Source organism: Brassica oleracea, chromosome C1 (assembly GCF_000695525.1).
Source record: "Brassica oleracea var. oleracea cultivar TO1000 chromosome C1, BOL, whole genome shotgun sequence".
In the NCBI taxonomy this organism is placed as follows: Eukaryota; Viridiplantae; Streptophyta; class Magnoliopsida; order Brassicales; family Brassicaceae; genus Brassica; species Brassica oleracea.
The window spans coordinates 8,877,808-8,895,501 of record NC_027748.1 but is presented as its reverse complement, the minus strand read 5'-3'; the positions used below and the strand labels follow the sequence as shown (position 1 = coordinate 8,895,501).

The following is a 17,694-nucleotide window of genomic DNA, read 5'->3' as shown; positions in this document are numbered from 1 at the left end:
GTCCGTCGGTATACTCCTATCGATCGATGTATATATGTCCAAACACGCATCGATCGATGAACTTCCGAGGAATTATACCGACGAAGTTCTCCCTCGGTATATTCCGAGGACATTTCCGACAAACTAGTGATCCTCGGAATTTCTTCGAAAATTTATTTCCTCGGAATTCCGTCGGAAAATTCCGAGGGATTTCCGAGGAAAAAAGAAATTCCGAGGAATTATTTCCGACGGCGTGTTTCGTCGGTATGTCGTCGGAATAACGTTATTCCGACGAAATTCCGATGATTTTTTCCCTCAAAATCCTTGATGTTTTCTTGTAGTGATAAGAGCAGAAACTTCTGATATATCTCTTATATACTAGACCGTAAGTCGTCAGGCGAATCAGATATTGCTATGTGGAAATTTTTTTAAAAAAATTTTAAAAAATTTAACACTTGCAAAAGTTTTAAAAACAATTATTTTTTCCTATATTTCAGCAATTCAAATATTCAACTACCTATATTTCTAATTTTCTCAAAAACCCAGCCCACGTTACTCATATACTTTGAAACTGTTTTCCATTTTTTTTTGGTATAAAATTGTTTCTTCATCTATAATATAAATTAAATTATTTTCTTCTCTCCATTGTATCTACAAAGCATCGTGTCTTCAAAGTTGAAACTCTAAGATTTGACACATGGCGATTAAAGTTAATGTTCTCTAAATTGTACTCAGGGCTAAGCTTTACATATAACAAACAATCATTGCATTTTTTTTTGTTTAAAAACAACCAGTGCATTGTTGCATCGTGTCTACACTCTACGTCACATCATCAAAAAGAAAAAGTAAGTGTTCCATTGTTATATATCTTAAGTTTTTCTGCAACAATAATATAAAGTTTATGTTTTTATCAAGGTACACGTTTTACCCATCCATGTGCAACAAAAATTACATTCTTTACATATTTGCTATAAATGGGGAGAACAAATGTAAAAAGAGATCATAAAGAGGTCATGAATTTGAGTGTAACCAAAGAGCTCTGCTGCAGGTTTATGTTTTTTCTATCAATTTTCTTAGAATAATTCTTTTTTTTTTCTCTAATACATAATCTTTTCTCTCTTTCTGCAAAATTTAGTTTAAAGATACCACTGGAATATATTGCTATTTCTCAGCTCAGTTAATTTCAAAAAATGGAAAATTAGAATACTGGTCTCTCGGATTTTTGGATAAAAAGGTAAACGAATTTTGATTTCTAAAATTATGTTTCATATGAAGTTGATGAGTGTTTGCGTAAATAGTAGTTTGTTTTCTAAAAATATGTTGTAGACTCATGATAACATTAAATGCTTACAAACATATATAAGCCTATCTATTTTTTAGAAAATCAAATATTTTGTAAAACAGTTTCAGCATATTTGCTTCAATATTATATATGGTTCTTTATGTGTAAAATACTAATTATTTAAATTTAAAATAATAATAAAATAATTAAAAATATAAGAGATTTGATCCGTGCATAGCACGGGAGTAACAATAGTTTTATATACTAAAGCACAAGTCGCCTATCTAATCAGAATTTGACATTTGGCAAAGCTTTAAAAATAAATAAAATAACAAATTTCTCATTAAAAAAAATTATTTGATCACAGTTTTCCTTAATTTCCAAGTATCTAAATTCTTAAATTATCTCACATTATCACCACCACGTTCAAAGATAAATATCACGTTTTGAAACTGTTAAATCACTTATCTTTTACTTCACGTTCTATTTGATCTCTCTGTTTTTCATTTCTCTTTCTTAATCTACATTGCTCTCTACTTTGAGTTTTTCTCTTTCCATTGAGATCTTTTACTCATACCAATAAATTCCATACAAGTTCATCACTCTTAGTTTTTTTTTTTTTTTTTTTTTTTTTTTTTTTTTTTTTTTGATTAACCAGGTGTTGACCTTGCGGCCCCCCACCTAGGCCCGGCGCCAGCCTTTGCCTGTACCTTTTTACGGGCCCTGGGCACGCCTCCCCCTCCCCGCGAGTCGAACAGCCGACCTCCCCTTCCGGAGGTAGTACCACTGGACTACGAGGTCCTGGGTTCATCACTCTTAGTTAAGATTTTGTTTCTTCTTATTTTTCATTAACAATCTCTTAATTGTTTACTTCATGTTAAAAATGGCACTCGAGTATATTGTTTCAATTCAAAGCTTTGACAGTAACAAGTATAACGACGATAGGTATGTTCAACAATGTTATCTACAAAACTATTGTTTACAATCCTGTTCTGCCTATGATAAATTGCTTTTGCATCTACAAAAAACAGAAATGAAGAAGACAAAAGACAAACTAGATTTTAACAAGGGCATATCATTATCCTGCCAACTGACGATCAAGGAAAAAAAATCTCAAACAAACAAAACAAAACGAAAGAGCGTTCTCTGTAAAAAAGAAGAATGGTACATAATCTGCAAGCAGTCTGTCCGAAATGTCTTTGTGGACTGTACGAGCTATAGAAATGGTTGAGTCTATTAATATAAGTTGACTGTTTTATAGACATTGTTTAATTTTTACTATATCAATTAACAAAAGATATATTCCGAAAAGACTTATTTAGCAAAAATATAGAGAAAATTGAATAGAGAAAATACAGAATTTTCCTGTGCTATCCATATATGTGACTATAATCATGGATCCCTTTTCATTAAAAACTAAAAACATTACAATTTATATATGAAAAATAATAAGCAAAAATTGACCGGGATGATCATACTAGTAATTAATAAACTCTCTCATGCATGCAGATCCTTAGTTTGTGTTTCTACTACTGTTATTATTTTCCAAATTAACCCGTGAAAATAACCAATCGTATAAGTGTACCCAAATCATTCTGACTCCAAGTACATCTTTCACCAGATGGTTTACATAACATATGAATAATTTTTTTTCTCAAGCTTAACGTTTTGTCCAATATGTCGACAGTCCATATGCATCTCTACTCTCATTATCATCCATCCAATGGAACAGTTTTGTTTCCACTTTGACTCATACATCGAAATTTGAAAGAGACCCGAGAAACAAAAGGAGGGGAAAGGGAAGAAGAAAAGTGATGTCTTAGTTTCTCTTTAATTTTATTATTATGTATCACAATTAAAAAACAAGTTGTTCATGTGCTTTTTAAACTTTTGGACATCTAATTTTGAGAATCATTACATGGAAGTCAAGCCTAAGTGATGGACGGGTCGGTCCAAAATGGATCAAAGTCACGTGGTTTGTGATGTCCTTTGGGTCCATTCTCCTTAATCATCAAAACTTTGATTGTTTTTGTCGACTTTATATAAAGTCCTTGCTTCTTGCTTAAATAACCCTTTGTATATCATGAATCTCAAACTTGAAATAATGTAAGAACCCAAAAGCTTTATCTCCAATCTTGTTCATAAATTAGAACCAAAGTATTTAATTCGATTTATAACACTTGCAATTTTTCAGTACAGACCTTCACAGAGCATTTTAGGTTAAAGAAAACATATATTTCCGAGTCCAACAAAAATCAGGAAAATTAGTTACACGAAAAAAGGAAGACATGGGCAAAAGAACCACTACCATTGCCACAACTACCACCTTTCAGGCTCTCACCTTTCTCTATCTCAACAATCATTCATTATTACTTAAATCTTTATAGAAAGAAAAGAACGAAACAGGATTAAAAGTGTAGGAAAAATAATTGAAAAAGGATGGAGCAGACATGTTGTGTGATGAAAATATGAATGCAAAGAAATGACATCATGTATGCAAATAAATTGGTTGAGGAAATAATTACAACAATGTATTTATATTTGTGTTTGAGTATGGGAGTAACACTGGGAACTTCTTGGATATTACATATTAGAAACAATAAAATCGAACATTGATGATCTAGCAATTCCATTATCTTTATGATTCGTGTCTTATATAGGTAGCAAAACATAATATAGATAACAGTATAAATTGATGATAAAATGCTGAATAGTATACATTCAGTTGCGTTTTTTTTTTTTAAAAGAGAGTATATATTCGGTTAAGATTTAACAAAATGGGTAATTAATTTTTTTTCCTTTGCATATTATTTGTGGAAGTTAGAAACGTAACTTTCTTGGTAATACTTTAAAAATTGATGTTGATTACTCCAATGTTTTTTACTAGTGAGCCCAGGGCTAGTGAGTCATTACTTTTATCTTCTTTTTGTCACAACGGGTCATTAAATTAAACCATTAGAAGTAATAGTGCAATTATATGGGTTCAGTTCATTTTACGAAGTTCATTAGTTTAAATATAAGTTTCTTGTTGCCTTTGTTGGGGGACCAAACGATCATCTCGGTATCTAAACAGTTAAATTAGTTAATCTGGTTACTGGGTAAATTACATGTATCATTGCCTGATTATATGCCAAATCAAAGTTTCACTAATCTACATCTAAAGGTATACTAATTGTAAAACTTGTAGCAAATCATAATAAAAGATTACCTTTAGCGCGACTCATCTTATAACAAAATTACAAAAGAGAACATGGAGCGGTACATACAAAAGTAAACTTTTGTTCAACTAGAAAAATACACGGAACTTGTGTCATGTATCATAACAAACAAATTTCCAATTTCGTCTTCAATTTATTTTCATTTTTTGTCAATTATATAGTTCCCGTTTCTGCGGTAAATTTTCTTTTTAATATTCGTTGCCTTTGTTCTACGCACTTCGGAACTTTCACACTTCCCGAACCAACACTCCAAGAATCAAAGCAAGAAAATCAGTTCTCAACCCGTTGTAGGAATCTAGGCAATACGTCGCGATGTCGGCATGGGTTACCATTTAAATATTCTTCCGCTACTAAATAAATCATGTATCAATTGGTATAATTTGTTTACCGAAGATTGAATTATCGTATTTGCGATATACCTAGGTTTAAAATCCATACGAGACATTTTGGTAACCTATTTTATGCGGTTGAAACAGTTTATGGTCTATCAAATTAACATGCACGAAAGCAACTAACTATACACACCACCTTAAGGAAAGCTGATGCACGATAGGACGCGACATATACAGTAAAAGTTACATACACATCTACCAAAAGGGAGATCTCTCTATGGATGGCATTTCGCGTCAATGTGTCAATCACATTCTGGAGGTCTCCAAAGCAACATGCATAGGAGCAAAGTCGATTGCGTCATGTGGTACAACATGAACATTTCCCATTATGGTGCTGGTGTCATCATTTACATTGACTCATCAGATCCACTTGTTCTGATAGTGGAGGTTAGTTGTGCCAAACTTATGAACCATGTGGCTCGTGAGAAAGGTACACAAATGGTCAGTATGTCCACCTAAAGATCATGTAACTCGATATCCAGACTCTGTAGGGCTATAAATATATAAGTAACATTCTTAATTCAACATGAAATGAATCTGATCCGTAAAAAAATCTTAAAACAATATAAAACTCGAATAAAGAGCTCAAAGCAATATAACTCACTAAATCACAACACAAACATTAAACTTTAATGCTAAAGACTTTTTTCTCACTCGAACACACTACACCGGTTTTTAAAATGATTTAGACCCCGATGGTAACACTCTTTCTCGTTTTAGGCTGTAGTGTTAAAATTTTCAACAACAGGGTAAGTCTTCCAATGCAAAAGGAAGCCGGCTCAAACGGGTAAGCGATGCTCTAATCGAATAAAAAGAAGTAAAGTATGATAAAAATATGTATTTCCTTTATTTTTATTACATTTCATACATATATTAGAGTCTTTTTGTGTGATGTAGTAGAAACTATGATAACACAAAATCTTATTTAATGGGATGATTGGAAAATGCTTTAAAGGTGTTATAGGATATTTCTACAGCCCAACTTATTTTTAAAGCATAAATCTTTTCTAATCATGCTCTGTAAATTTTTTTACAGTTACAGATTTTTCTTTACTTTTTTTTTGTTTATTTTTGGGTGTAAAAAGCAATAAATCAAAAAAACTTATTTTTGGTTTTAGAAAATGTATATGTAAATCACTAAATCTTTTTAAATCTATATCCAAAATTTACAGCAAAATTATTTATAACCACATTAAAAAAAATCTACGGTTTTAGTTCTATAGCAAAAAAAATATAAAATTATAACTCATTCCAATCATCTCGTTAATATATGAATGTTTAAAATGAATGTCTTTTTAAGAACATTGTTAATCTTAAATTCTATCTGAGAACAAAGATATGACTCAAATTCAATTTTTTCATTTATCTTAAATCTAAACTCTTTACATATAAAAAAGATAAAACCCAACGATAATACTAAAAGATAAAACTTAACTGAAAAAGAAATAAAGCAAAACCATTCATAATGTTTATCTTTATATACCTAAATATAGGTAATAAAATATCTATAATATTTCTAAATATTTATTACAATATTAAAGTTTTCTGTTATTTAAAAGGAAATAAATTATTTGATTCTATCAACAGTTATACATTCCACGTTTCAATAATGGAATTAAATGAACAAATTAAGTATATGTTGACTGTTTTTAAGAAAAGAAAGACAAAAACCCTCCTCGGGGGGCTTTTAAATGCAACGACCACCAAAGTCTCTGCTTCCACCACATCGTCACGCTCCTATGGAAGAAATCTCCTTCTCCTCCTCATCAGATCCTCCTCCTCTCTTCTCTTGTTTCATCGCTCTATGCACTCTGATTCTCATCTACTCTCCTGATGACTCCCTTCGAATCTTTCTCTCCCCTGTTCTTCTCATCTCCGGAGCCCTTCTCTTCTCTCTCGAACGCCTCGGATCGACCCGAGAACCGCTTACCCGACCGGGGAAAAGTAAAGAAGGAGAAGTTAAGACCGAGGAGACAGAAGAATCTGATGTTTTGTTTGATGTTTATTCCTTGTCCGAAGCCAAACAAGATTCCGATATAAGACAAGAGTTTGTGGAGTGGGATTTGAGAGCGCCATTGGAGGTGATACACGAAGCCTACGAAGAAGACGATGATGACGAAGACGAGGAAGAGGATCCGACCCGGTTTAGGGAACTCGAGAGGTACCCGTCGTTGTCGCTCTGTTACCCGGAATCAGATTCGGATTCGTCGTCGGAGTTCACTTTTCCGGAGATGAGTAGCTGGATGTCGCCGGAGAAAATGGGATACAGATGGGAAGAGGAGGAGGACGATGGAGCAGCTGGTTTGATTGAAATAAAGCTTTACGAAGAGTATAAGAAGAAGAAGATGAGTAAACAGAATCAAACAGAGATGGATTTTCATGCAGAGGAAGAAGGTTTGATCGAGATCGATCTTTTTCCATGATCATGAGAATTATTTTATATTTAATTTTGCTTCTAAGTTCTATAACGACTTCAATGTTTAAAAAAAAAAGAGTTCCATCACGATTTTGCGGATCAGAGAGAAAGAAAAATCAAACAGTACTGGCTCATTTCTATACAAATCTATCCTATTAAAATATAAATCATGATTTCATTTTTTTTTTTTTTTTTTAATTTATTAGATTAAAAGATGGTTACAAGCAAAAAGCTATGAACTTAATCATACAATCTCAGCAACTGATTATAAAAGAGAAGGGAACACTAATGAACCAGAAACAATTAGATCATTCACTTTGAGTTTAGAGATAGAGAAATAGCACTTCTATCCACTTGCCCCTCTATTTCCACGGCCTCGGTTTCCACGGCCTCGGTTTCCTCGTCCGCCGCGAGTCGTGAATTGCAAGTGCATCTCCCTAGCTTTTGTTGACGGTTTAACCGGTCTTTCTCGAAAAATTCTTTTTCCAGAAAGTGTCATAAGATCCATGGAATATGTCTCTTCGTCCGAATCTATTGGATCTTCGTCTCCTCCTTCCAAGGAGATCAAAGAGGCAAACTTATTAGAACATAAACCATGCTCACCTATTTTACTGCTTTCCCTTTATACTATAGGTGAGGCTTGAGCAATGGAAGTGTCGATGAGTGGCAGTGTTGAGGCAAACTCCATAATCGGAGACTCAATAGCTCATTTATACATATAATTGAAGGAGACATATACATGTTCTCAAGAACCGAAATAGTAGCTAAGGAAACAAGATCCTCCACATCAGCACCATTAACTATGTCGACCACACTTGATTCAAGACAAAATTTTGAAGATGGAGGAGATAATGTGGTGTCTGAAGATGGAAGTAAAGAAGTGTCAGGTTGGACAGATTTCAGTAGTGTGTTGGTCTCGACAACCACCAAGCTACCATTGGAAGGATTTTCATAGAGATTAGTGTCAACTAAATGAGACTCAGTAGCAGATTGCAAGCAATGTTTAATCTTGTGTCCAAGCTGACCACATCTTTCACATTTAGAAGGTAACCAAGCATAATCAACATCAACCATAGAAATAAATCCATTTTCATCATTAGCAGCAATTCTTGAAGGGAAACCTTTACTCAACTCAACTTCAACCAAAATCTTAGCTTCGTCCGTAAGAATAGGATCTAACCTGGGTTTATAAGTTGCCATAGGAGCACCTAGACCCGAAGCTATGTGACTTATTCCAGGGATAGAATATAAGATGGTGGGTATCTTCTTAAGAGTTACCCATACTGGAATGGTTATAATCTCAGGAATCGCTAAAGAAGCTTTTGGTGTCCAATGTGCTACGAACATCAGACAATCGTCAACATGCCATAATCCCCTTTGAAGAACCCAAGTTCTAGTAGATGCGTCTGGAATATGGAATAGGTAGCTTGATTCTTCAAGTTTCTTAATTGTTATCCTGCAATTCCTTCCCCACAACTTGCTGAAGACCGCAAAAATCAGACCACCAGGCGGAGGAGAGCATGTATTAAACTGACCAAGAACATACTCTTTTTGGTTCTCCAATCCCTGCAACAAAACATGTTTAGGGATTGTTACCTTAGGAGTGCCATCTTCAAGATATTCGGGTTCTGTAGCTCTGTAGAGATTCCTTGATGATGGATTCATTTTTGCTGCCCAAGGAAAGCGAGCATCATCCTCCATTCTTGGTGGATTGTGATTAACCAGTGGCACTCCTACTTGTGTCTGACTGCGAGAAGAGACAGCCAAGGAAGGCCACAATACTGGATCAACTCCAGAAGTACCAGAGCACTGGTGAGAAGAAGTCGCAACATTTAGCTTCTTAACCCATGCACCTTTGAGAGCTGGGAGATGGTTGGAGCCATGACCAGGAACAATGTCCTTATCAACAACTGCCTTGTTAGCCCCAACTACAGCTGTTTCAAGCTGCATTTGATTCTCTCCTAAGGCAGTAGAAGATGGATTCGAGAGAGTAACCAATGAAGGAAGGCAAGATTTCACTGGTGAGACTGTAGCTGGAGAAGTCGTAACTGTGATTTCTTCAATTCCATGGACAAGAACAGTAGATTCTGTCAAGGCTTCTACTAACCCTTGTGGCTTGGAGCTTGATGACACTACAAGAAAACAGCGGTATTCTGACGGACATTCCGACGGAAAATGAAATCCTCGGAATATACCGAGGAATTTCCGAGGAAATTCCGAGGAAACAAAAAATTGGGGTTCCTCGGAATTTCCTCGAAATATACCGACGGAATTCCGAGGAAACCTCCGTCCGTCGGAATATTCCGAGGAAATTCCGAGGAACAATGTGTTCCTCGGAAAAAACCGATGAATTCCGAGGAAATATTATAGCCGTTGGAGAGCCGTTGGGGGATTTTACAAAATTCCGAGGAAATTCCGACGAACTAGCCTTTTCCGTCGGAATTCCGTCGGAATTTCCTCGGTATGTCGGCAGGATTTAATCTATATAAACAAGCACTCCTCTTCCTCTTCATTCACTCCATATCTTCATCCTCCCTCTTACTCTATTTACACACGAATTTGATTCATAAAAAATATGTCTTCTTCAAATTATTTTCGTTCTTGGATCGATCGACCTCATTTGGATCCGAACACGAGATTGCTTACGGAAGAATACCAACGAGGTATAACCGAATTCATGGGGTTAGTTCACCGACAACCGGAAGCAAAAACAGGTAAGTTAAGATGTCCTTGCTCTAATTGTAAAAATAGAAAGGTTATTAAAGAGTGGGATGTTTGGACTCATCTATATTTGAGTGGGTTTACACGAAGTTACAAAATTTGGTATCATCATGGGGAAACTGATTATGAACATGGTAGTACTAGCGAACCTCAGCCAGCGGTTAGATTAGAAGAACCAATTAGAACGGATGTAGATTATGGTGTAGGTACTGAGCAGATGGTAAATGATCATTTTAGAGGGGAAGATTTACCCAATGCACAAGCTAAGAGATTTTATGATATGTTGGATGCTGGAAAGCAACCATTATACGAAGGTTGCAGAGATGTTCATTCAGCTTTATCATCTGCTACAAGATTGATGAGCATTAAAACAGATTATAATTTGGCTGAAGACTGTGTGGATGCGATTGCTGATTTTGTAAAAAGTATTCTACCCGAGGATAATGTAGCTCCTGGTTCATACTACGAGGTTCAGAAACTCGTAGCTGGTCTTGGTTTATCATATCAGGTAATAGATGTATGCAGCGACAACTGCATGATTTATTGGAGGGCGGATGAACAGCGGGTTACATGCAAATTTTGTGGAAAGCCTCATTATAAATATACGAGTTGAAGAGTTCCAGTGCCATATAAAAGGATGTGGTATTTACCTTTGACGGAAAGGTTGCAGAGGTTGTATCTGTCTGAACGCACAGCGCAACCAATGAGATGGCATGCGGAGCACTCAACAGATGGTGAGATCAGACATCCTTCAGATGCAAAAGCGTGGAAGCATTTCCAATCAAAGTATCCCGACTTTGCGTATGAAAGAAGAAATGTCTACCTTGGATTATGTACTGATGGTTTCAGTCCGTTTGGCAAGAGTGGAAGACAATATTCTCTATGGCCCGTCATTCTTACACCATACAACCTCCCCCCAAACTTGTGCTTGCGACGAGAGTTTTTGTTTCTCTCGATTCTCGTTCCCGGACCAGAGCATCCTAAGAGATCACTTGATGTGTTTCTTCAGCCACTAATATATGAGTTGCAACAACTATGGGCTCAAGGTGCTGAAACATACGATGTTTCGTGTAAAGAAAACTTTCAAATGCGGACAGTACTAATGTGGACAATAAGTGATTTTCCAGCATATGATATGTTGTCTGGATGGACAACGCATGGAAGGATATCATGTCCATATTGTCAAGATAACACTGATGCTTTCCAACTAAAACACGGAAGGAAAACGTGTTGGTTTGACTGTCACAGGAGATTCCTACCACCTGATCATCCATATCGTAGGAGTAGGAATTTGTTTACGAAGAACAAGAGGGTGTTTGACAGTCCACCTCCGGAAATTTGTGGGAAAGATTTGAAGATACAACTAAGAGATTTTGGTGCAGAAAGGACGCCAGAAGTCGGTGGACATGAGCGTTTTCCGGTAGATGCTGTTGGAGAACTACATAACTGGCACAAAAAAAGTATTTTCTGGGATCTGCCATACTGGGAGGATCATCTGCTAAGGCATAATTTAGATGTCATGCATATTGAGAAGAACTTTTTTGACAATCTCATGAACACGATCCTTAATGTTCAAGGTAAAACAAAGGATAATTTGAAGTCAAGACTGGATTTAGTCGATATATGTGCTCGTTCAGAACTTCATGTTGATGAAAATGGTAGGGCTCCTTTTCCCATATACCGACTTGATGCAGAGGGAAAAGATGCGTTCTTTGATTGGATTTCAAACGATGTGGAATTTCCAGACGGTTACGCATCAAATTTGCGTAACTGTATCGACAGAAAGGAAGGAAAGTTTACTGGCTTGAAAAACCACGATTGCCATGTAATGATGCAGCGCCTCCTTCCGTTCGCCTTCAAGGAACTATTACCACAAAATGTTCATGAAGCAATTGCAGGGATAAGTGGTTTCTTCCGCGATTTATGCACGAGATCAGTGACTCTTGAAGGTATTGAAAATTTGAAGACTAACATAGCCGTGATTCAGTGCAACCTTGAGAAGATATTTCCTCCCTCATTTTTTGATGTTATGGAGCATCTTGTTATTCACCTGGCAAGAGAATTGGAACTTGGTGGTCCTGTGCAGTATAGATGGATGTATCTGTATGAGCGGTATATGTTCCATTTGAAGAAGATGGTGAAAAATTTAAGTAGGGTGGAAGGTTCTATAGTCGCACAGATGATCAATGAAGAAACTTCAAACTTTGCCGAGTACTACTTTCCAGCAGAAGTTCAGACCAAAAACAGAAGACCTGCTCGGCATGATGATAGAGGCGAACGGGCAACATATCATGTTACGGTTCCAGACATTTTCACAGACGTTGGACGACTTAGCGGAAAACCAAAGGACCGTCGACTTACTGAGCAGGAGCGCAGTAATTTGCAAACATATTTGCTCACCAACTGCGAAGACGTTCTTCAATATGAGAGGTAAATAAATGAGCTTACAAATTTTTATTTTAACAAGTTGAAATTTAAATCTTAATTAATTACATTATTGTCATCATATACAGGATTTTCATGGCAGAAAAGCGGTTCGAGTATAGATACGCCACAGAGGACGAACTAGAAGAAATGAAGCAGAGAGAATTTACTGGATGGATGTTTACTTATGTGAGTGCTTTAAACAAATTAAAATATATTTTATCACATATTTATACTAATTCACATTTATTGATATAACATATATATATATGTGCTATTAATAGGTGTCTGCTGGTTTGGCCAGAGGTGAAACATTTGACGATTGGATACGTGAGATGGTCGTTGGACCAAACTTTGTTGTGAAGTCATATCCGAGATTTTGTACTCGAGGATATGCATTCACAACTCAGAAGAGGAGACGTTCGAGTACGACTTATGATGATGGCGTTTGTTCTGCATCAGGAGATGATGTATACTACGGACACATACATGAGATTTTGGAAATCAAGTATTTGGGCATGGTTGGATTGCGCTGTACTGTTTTCTATTGTGATTGGCACGACAACACCCCAGATCGAGGTGTGAGAACAGATGCATTTGGTGTTACATCAGTAAATTCGAGGCGAAAGCTGCAATATTATGATCCTTTCATTCTTGCTTCCCAGGCCGATCAGGTAATTAAATGTTAATTATTCAGAATGATTCATCATCATGTGTATTAATTTATAATTTTTCTAAATGTTACAGGTTTGTTATATCAAGTACCCCCGGGTAAGGAACAGAGATGATCCATGGGTTACTGTTACAAGACTCAACCCGAGAGGCCGAGTTCAGGGAAGTTCTGAGCTGGAAGACCCACTACAACCAAGCACATCCGGCAACTGTAGTGCAGCAGAAAATTTAGCTGGAGTTGGCCTTGTAGTCGATTTAACCGACTTTGGAGAGGAAGCCGTCGTTCACGTAGAGGATGAACCAGTAATTGGAGAGTTTCACCAAGATCCAGATTCAGATTCATCTAGTGATGATGACTCGGAAACAGAATATCATTGATTTTTTTTATTTTTTTTAAAGAAATACCGAGGAAATTCCGAGGAACACTTGATATAACCTCTTTCCTCGAATAATAGTTATTTGGTTTATCTAGCAAGGCAAAGCTGAATACGAATTAAAAACTACTCAGAACACAACCAAATAAAACGAAGAAACCATGTAAAAGAAATACAAACTCATAATTAAGAAACCCAAAAAAAAACTCAGTTCAAAATTAACAGAAAATAAGACCATAAAACGTTAGAATAGAAAAGAAAATAAAATAGCCGGTGATAGCTCCTACTCCTCGTCTCCTGCTCCAGATGTTCCGCATCATTGGGTCTCTTGGACCTCTTTCTTACCCTGTGTGTACCACTCGAACCCGAACCAGAGCTGGATGGAGAGTTGTCCCGATGAACTACATCATCCTTTTGGCAACGACACGGCCTGATACGTGAAATGGCAGCCCAGATCTTGTGTAGCATGTCGTTGTTTGTCTTTATGCTCTGATCTCTCCAATGTTGTTGCTGGCGCGAAGTGGCGTTCGGTGGAAGCTCTTGCAGCTTGTACTGGCTGGAGTCTGATGGGAGTAGCTGATGGGGTTGTGAATCATCTGGAATGGCTTGTGCAGCCTCATCTTCTCCTTCTTCATCAACCACGCCAAATCATGAGGAAATAGAGAAAAGATGGTCAGGTTAGAGATTAGCTTCTTGCGGGAGATCGTGAAACAAGATCGGCGACGGTGCCGCAACGGCAGATCCGTCGAGAAAGGGAAGGAAAAAAATTTAGGGTTCGCTTTCTAAATCGCTTTTGGGGGCGCGTGATGCAGCGCGTGGGTTATCTGCGCGTGGGTTATCAGCCACACAATATCTGTTTCTTTTAATCAGGATTTCTTTCGTGTGTGATATTTGATTTTAGACCATCATCTAGAAAATTGTTACATTAATTTGTCCTATCATTTATTTTCTTATTAATATCACATTAAGTCGTAAATTACCAACAACTATAACATAAATCGAAAAATGACTGTTTCATAATAAAACCTTTCTATACTATATACATTATGACTTCTATAATAAAACCTTTCTATCGAACACTTATATGATTTTAATTCGTGTTTGTTCTTCAGATTTACTACATCCGTCGTTTACTCAAAGTTGTTCTATAGACATTTTAAGTTGATTACTATTACTGAAACCACTCTAAACATTCGCATATAGGATGGTATCAATTTTATGGCCATGAACGAGCACGATATGAAATGTTACTATGGTGTTTTTATATTAAAAAATTAGCTTTCTCGTGTCATGTATTAGCCCTTTTGTTGAGATTTTGATAGTCTGCACAAGTCTCTTTATTATAAATAATAGGTACATTTTTTACATCTTCATTACAGAATGTACTTGGAGAAGATGAAGATGGTGAACTATTCAATAAAAATTGGAACTATTGCATTAATAATATAGATATATTCTTCTAACCTTAAACGGAATTTGACGAATATTAAAAACGACTAAAATTATTGATACTAAAATTATTGATACAAAAATTTCGGACTTTGCAACCATTTTTGGTTAACTATTCAGTTAACATCAAATAAAATCTTGCCAATTAGTTAACAATATCTCAAGTTAAAGTATTCCCCAAATCTTGCTCTTATATCCATATATATCACCCATTAATTGATTAAAGATTACAAGTATATATTTTTTACTAAAAAAAATATTGTTTATATTCTTTAGAAGCAAGCTGTTCGTGACATATTGCAACCAATTTTAGGGAAACCTATAATATCACAACTAAAAGATTAGTTAGGGGGGAAATGTTAGTAATTTGTTTTGCGTAAAAAAAATCTATAGATCAGATAATAAACTAAAAACTAATTAAATAGGGCCCAATATGATTTAAATAGATAGGCCATTTTTATTTTTGCACCATTATATTTGCAATATGTATAGCCGAGTATTATTTTATCTTTTATGATTTCAGATTTTTAATTAGTCAAATATTACAAGAGATAGAACTAAATAGTATATAAAACAAATTACGATATATATAAATTAAAAATATATCAAATCCAAAACTATGAAAATTGTGTTTTTATAATATACACAAACCATCTTAACTGTATGATTTATAAATATATATACTTTCAAATGGTAAGTTTTATAAAAATACCTATTAACAAATGATTTTAACATACTATTTTAATTGTTTCAACATCAGTAACATATATCATCAACAAATATATTCACACAAACAACTAAAACTTATGAACAACCATAATTTCAGACATAAAAAGGTAAAAGAACACCCGTGCGGTTGCGCGGGTTACAATCTAGTTATCATGTATTATTATACAATTTGCATATATGTTTGAGGATTAACAAAAGATTCGAACTCTAATTTAGCTTGTGAAATGTATGAAGACATATCAACAATTAGATACGGCGTTTAATTGTTTGATCTGGTGAATTATATTTACGCCGACATAATGACAAGTTTAACTTGCTCCATCTACATGAATTCAATTGTTATAAAGAGTTTTTTTTCTTTAGTAATTTCACCATCAAACATATTTTAAGTGCAGAAATATATAAAAAAGTTACAAATTAACAACGCAATATGTTTAAAAATCTTTCTACAACAATGGTTATTGTTAACTATTATCGTTTGGGATAAACTAAGGGCCTGACAGGTGTAGCCGCAGCGATTGCGGGAGTTTGCAGATGCGGGTGGTTGCGGTTTTAAAAGATTTGTACAATTGTTATTGCGGTTATAAATTGGTGCGTTTACGGGATACTTATGACTGGTTAACCATCAAATACAACATCGGTGAAATAATAAATTAACAATATTTACATTTTATATAATTATAAAAGTATTTAATATCCTAATATTATAATAAATATAAAAATTATATTTATAAAATTATAGGAAAAAGTTTTATTTTAAAATTTTATAATATAAATTAAAAAATATATATATATATATTAGTATTTCTATTATTTCAATTTAAAATTTTTATTTTTATATTTATTTTTGTATTTATATTGTTTTTAAAAAAAGAAAAAAAATTTACCCTTCCGCAACCATCCGCAATCGCAAACGCTAGTTGAAACTAGTTTTTGAATTTAAGAGATTTATAGCGGTTAGAAACAGTTTAAAGTGATTTGAGTGATTGTTGCAAAACGCCAATAACCGCTACCAAAGGCGTGTGGTAACGAGAAACCAGTAATGCCTAAACCATTTGTTGGCAAAAAAAAATGGGACGAGTATATTGTAATCGCAATCAGAGAAATGCGGCAACCCATTAGGTAACAAGAGTCTTTCGTTATACAATTATACAAACACCGACCCATCTTAAAGTTGCACAAACACAAAGATTATAAGAACTTTTCTTCTTATTAGATTTAGAAACTCTCTCAAAACTAAACATTTCAATGTGTTTCTCTTTTGATGGAACATCTCTCCATGAGAACTCTTTATATAGGAAGAAGCTACATATTTTCCTAAGGGCGAAACTACATCTTTTCCTAATAATAATATGGAAACATTTCTAAGCTCGATATGTTTTCCTTTTTCCTTAACCCATCAAACTTCACTTTAATGAGTTAACTTGCTCCTCAAGTTAATTGGAATTATCCAACATTCTCCCTCTTAATTCCAACTCGAATCTCGGGTATGTTGACCTTCTGAACTCCGATGAACGTCCATAGACCGTTAATAGGTGCATTGCATTTCTTCGATACGATGTTGCATCAGAACGTGAGTATAAATGCTTCACTGCTTCCCTATGACTCTCTCTTGGACTCTGCATATATCTGCTTAATACACCAACCAAAAACGCCAAGTCCGGTCGTGTATGAAGAAGATACCTTAAGCATCCTATGATGCTTCGATACGATGTTGCATCAATCTCAGGCTCCTCCTCTGCCTTTGATACTTTCAAACTCGTGTGCATCGGAACATGAGTATAGTTACATGACTCCATCTTCGTCTTGACAAGTATACCTTGCGCGTATCCTTCTTGTTTGATGTGAATGCCATCAGATCCTTGCGTTACTTCGATACCAAGATAGTATGTAAGCTTCCCGAGGTCTGACATCTCAAATCTTCTTGACATATCATCTTTGAATTGCTTGATAACATTGAGCGAAGTCCCTGTTACAAACAAGTCATCAACGTATATAGCTATGATCAGAAGCTCCCCCTTCTGTTTCTTTTGATATA

The 17,694-nt window shown here is 35.3% G+C and overlaps 2 protein-coding genes across 2 annotated transcripts; one reads left to right on the top strand and one right to left on the bottom strand.

Moving 5' to 3' along the window:
* Positions 1–6,541: 6,541 nt before the first annotated feature.
* On the top strand, positions 6,542–7,413 carry LOC106294261. The gene has a single exon (XM_013729831.1). It carries the CDS (start codon positions 6,563–6,565, stop codon positions 7,292–7,294), a length of 732 nt encoding a protein of 243 aa, XP_013585285.1. The 5' UTR covers positions 6,542–6,562; the 3' UTR covers positions 7,295–7,413.
* Positions 7,414–7,914: 501 nt separating this feature from the next.
* LOC106330728 lies at positions 7,915–9,411 on the bottom strand. The gene is made up of 2 exons (XM_013769155.1): positions 9,022–9,411; positions 7,915–8,986 (listed from the first exon to the last, which is right to left on the bottom strand). Exon 2 carries the CDS (start codon positions 8,950–8,952, stop codon positions 7,915–7,917), a length of 1,038 nt encoding a protein of 345 aa, XP_013624609.1. The 5' UTR covers positions 8,953–8,986; positions 9,022–9,411.
* Between the last annotated feature and the right edge of the window lie 8,283 nt (positions 9,412–17,694).